Here is a 3,963-nt window from a genome sequence, read left to right on the forward strand (position 1 = left end):
CCATACAACACAGGTTTCTGTGAGCTCAAGGCTGGGGCAAAGTTACAAATTAACAGCATCTTAGGGCAAAGCAATTGTTCAGGGTAAAGGTCAAAATGGAGTTTCTTATGTCTTCCTTTTCTACATAGACACGATAGCAGTCAGATTGCTCTTTCTTTTCCCTACATGACGTAGATGAGAAAAATTCCCATTAAGACTGTCAAGATGAACGCCCCCAGGATGATCCATGTATCTGGTAGGCTCAGAGGAAGACCTGTGGATATCTGAAGCATTTACTGGTGACACTAAACAACAACAATAACAAAGCAGAAGCCCTGTGACACCGAAAAATATGCTTTCCTCAGCCCCTGCTTTCCCCAGGAACACATGGTGCCCCACATAATCACTGGCTCATGTGACAGCCACTCTACCAGGCCCTGGGCCATGAAGATGAATGGGGTTGTGCCTTGTCCTTATGGAGCTCAGATTTCTGCTGAGAGAGGTAGCAAATGTCCACCTGATTACCACACAATTTCACATGATTACTGTGGTTAGAACTGTTTGGAGGATGACACAATAGGTCTTGCTCAATTCTGTGTGGGGAATTTCCTAAGAAGTGTCATTAGAGCTAGTGGAAGGGTAATTATAATAGAGGGAGAAAAGGCCTGGATGTTTGCAATGACACAGATAGACTTGGAACCATTTAGTGGTGGGTCATTGGTGACTGGATCATTGGTTGATGGGAAGGGGTTTCTACACTGAGGAAGAAACAGTGGGAGGTGGGATGGGAAAGGGAGGATGGTGGGAAATCCTCATGGCCGTCACCGACTCTCCAGTCAGGAAGCCCACGGAGAAGTCAATCAAATTTTCTATTGCACACACGCTGACACCCACACAGGGAAGGCTTTTGACCTTTAAAGGGAGCTGCCTCATTCTCCTGCCAGGCTCAGTTAACCTGTCGGTTCTGGCATCGCCTCCCAGTGCTCTAAGAATTCCCTGAGCCAGTGATCGCAGTCTCCCACTGAGAGCTTCCTGAAATACTTTTCCAGCCCTCTGTCTTCCTTCCATGTCCCCTTGGTCTCGCGGGCTTCATGATTAATTACTGTCCAGGTCATGTTCATTGTGTCAAAGAGGAGGCATTTCTCTCCGTTGATGGCGAACTGCCAGTGCATCGTTCTGCTTCACGTTGACAAAACATTTTGACCTGCAGAGTGGAAGGACCTGCAATCCAGACACAAAGCCATCATCCTCCACTCTTGAGAGGTCCATCATCTTCCAATAGGTCAAGTGTTTCTCTGCATATTTAGGGGCCTGTATTCTTTCTGCCCGGACTTGCCGTTTCCCGCCCGTTGGGTCCCATGTGTCTCTATGGTTGGGCCAATGATCAATACACAAATACACCTAAAGCCCCTCCCCACCTGTGCTCTTCCCTCCCCTCTCTTGCTGCCTGCCTCCGTTTCCCCACCCCATTCCACACTTACCACTGGTCTTTATCTGGGGTTTGAGGTCAAGAAGGAGCATCCTGAGGTCTCGGCCCACTTCTCCCAGCGTTTGGGTCAATTCTCCCCACGTGCTGGTGGCATTTACCTTCTTCCCCAGGAGGCCCAGAGGCTTGACCATGTTGCTGTCACTGTTGTACTGAAGGAAAAGATTTTTATTCATGAAGACCTGTGCTTCACACCAGGGCTGTCCAGGTCTGGACCATGATTTTATAGTGAAGCTGAAGCAAAGAGAGTGAGCACCTGTGAGAGAAAGATGCAGGTGAGGTCCAGGACAGGGGAAGAGGCCCATTAGAACCCGCGCTTCTGTGACCCAAATCTCCCTGGACCAGGCCAGGCTGGCAGAGGGGGCAGCTCCATCCCAGACTCCCTCAACCCTCCGAATCCCTGCTCCCATCTTCCCCTGACTGTCTGGGGTGAGATACTTGATGGTACCGGGGACCCCTGGGTTGCACTTAGTGTTAATGGTGTTAACAGGAGGATTCATGTCACAAATACTTTTAGCAACATCTACCAAGTTCTGAGGCACAAAACAGACAAACTTCTGTGTGACCTCCTGAGACTTAAAATCTAGCTGAACACATAGGACATTCAACAGAAAGAAGAAAGAGGCATTTATCATGGGACACACGCTGAATTCCTCCAGGGTCCCGGGCCTTCAGGAAAGAGTCCTGGAGTAGAAGGTGGGAGGTAGCACTGTAGAGCTGCCCCTGTGAGCCCGTGCCCGGCCTAGGGCCTCCTGCTGGGGTCTCCCATGAACTGGGGGTAACATCCCCGGGATCCTCTCCCTCACCTCATCTTTAAGAGCAGGTACTTGCTTGCCTGAAGCCTGCATGAGGCCACACTAACCCTATCCCCCACCTTTCTCCCTCCTCCTTCTTGTTCTCAGCCAGATCTTGAGATCTTAGGACACTCACCAACCATGATCTCCAAGGCTGTTAGTAGCAACAGTAGAAGCAAAAGAAGGCGCACCGGGCTACAAGTCAGAGGCATTCTTGGCACATTGTGGAGAGTAACAGGCAGGAAGCTGGGCGTGGACACATACACCCTCACTGGTATGGTGAAGAAATGTCCAACAGCGTGGGTGTGGGCACTGCCCCTGTTCTTTACCCTGGAACAACTGAGGGCAGGCCTGTAGAGACCCAATTAAAGAACAATTTTGTGAAGGGAGTGTTTTCCAAGTATTCAGAAGATACTTATTTATTGAAAAATGAAAGAAGACATTTAAAAACAAAATTAACTTTGAATAAATTCTCCTCTGTCATCCCCATGGCCCCTGCAAAAATCCCCTCTGGTGTGAGCAGGATGGTTGGAGGTTATATGAGCTCCTTCTCCCTTCCTCCAATTTCCTCTTCCCTTCTCTTCTTTGCCTCTTTTGCTGTTCCCTTTCTTTCTGGTACCCCCTCCCCATTCCTGTATTTTCTCCCATCTCCTTTCTCCCCTCTCCCATATCCCTAACCCATTCAAACTCTTTCCTCTTAAATGGTTGAGATTTTCTCTTTCCAAGCACACCCAAATGTTAATTAAACTAGCTGCGAGCAGGCAGCAACTGGTCTACCGTAACAGATGGGTTTTATAATAGAGCCCAGCCATCCTACTGAGGCCAAGACCTCAAGGAAAGCCAAGGCTATCGTTGGGAAAAGTCTTGGGGCTCTAAGTTTTGAATTCTGAAAATTTGTCTTAGAACAAAGTTTTGTGTCATTTTCAAACTTCTCAAGCCACTTTTTGCACAAGGTTTCCTCTTAAAACTTAGTATTTGTAGTCCTCCTTCCCACCTCACTTTTACACCTGTCCCATTTCATCATCAGACCCCGCTACCTTAGTCAGTTCAGGCTGCCACAACAGAATAGGCCAGGTGGCTGAAACACCAAGCATTTATTTCTCACCATCCTGGAGGCTGGAAAGTCCAAGATTAAGGTGTCAGCAGGTCCGGTATCTGGCGACGGTCCTCTCTTCCTCACCAGATGGCTGTCTTCCTGTTGTATCCTCACACAGTGGAGAGCAGAGAGTGACAGCAAGCTCTCCTGTCACTTCTTAATCCCACAAGTCTCCACTTGCATGACTAATGACTTAAATGTCATCACTTTGACAGTTAGGATTTCCGCATATGAATTTGGAGGGCAGGCAAACATGTGGCCTGTAACACCACCCACATCCATTCCACATCTAGGTTCCCTCTGTGTGCCGGGCAGTATGACAGTTAATTCAAGTGCATGTCAGACTCAGAGGGTGACATCCTGTAACTCAGATGCTGGGGCTCTGGTGATGCCTGGTAAGTGGGTCTGTACCACTGTCCTTTATAACTAGATGGAGCAGACTTTAAAAAAACTAACCGTGAACTCTTGGCAGGGCTCTCTCTGGGGCTGAGGTTATAAGGGGTTGCTCCTCAGAGGACAGTGAGTCAAGGGTTTGAAGGGGCCCAGGAATGCACATTTTTTTACATATCCCCTATGTGGTTCTCTGGCTGCTAAGGTTAAAGCACCTC

At 48.6% G+C, this 3,963-nt stretch overlaps 1 protein-coding gene across 1 annotated transcript; it reads right to left on the reverse strand.

The window, feature by feature from the left end:
- Window positions 1-17: 17 nt before the first annotated feature.
- Window positions 18-3,508, reverse strand: LOC113224844 (retinoic acid early transcript 1E). The gene is given in 5 exon segments (XM_026454388.1): window positions 18-1,147; window positions 1,150-1,200; window positions 1,461-1,721; window positions 2,396-2,610; window positions 3,365-3,508. Coding segments are annotated over 4 exon segments (606 nt in total). The 5' UTR covers window positions 2,472-2,610; window positions 3,365-3,508; the 3' UTR covers window positions 18-929.
- Window positions 3,509-3,963: the final 455 nt, after the last annotated feature.

This window comes from Piliocolobus tephrosceles, chromosome 5, assembly GCF_002776525.5.
Source record: "Piliocolobus tephrosceles isolate RC106 chromosome 5, ASM277652v3, whole genome shotgun sequence".
NCBI classification, from domain to species: Eukaryota; Metazoa; Chordata; class Mammalia; order Primates; family Cercopithecidae; genus Piliocolobus; species Piliocolobus tephrosceles.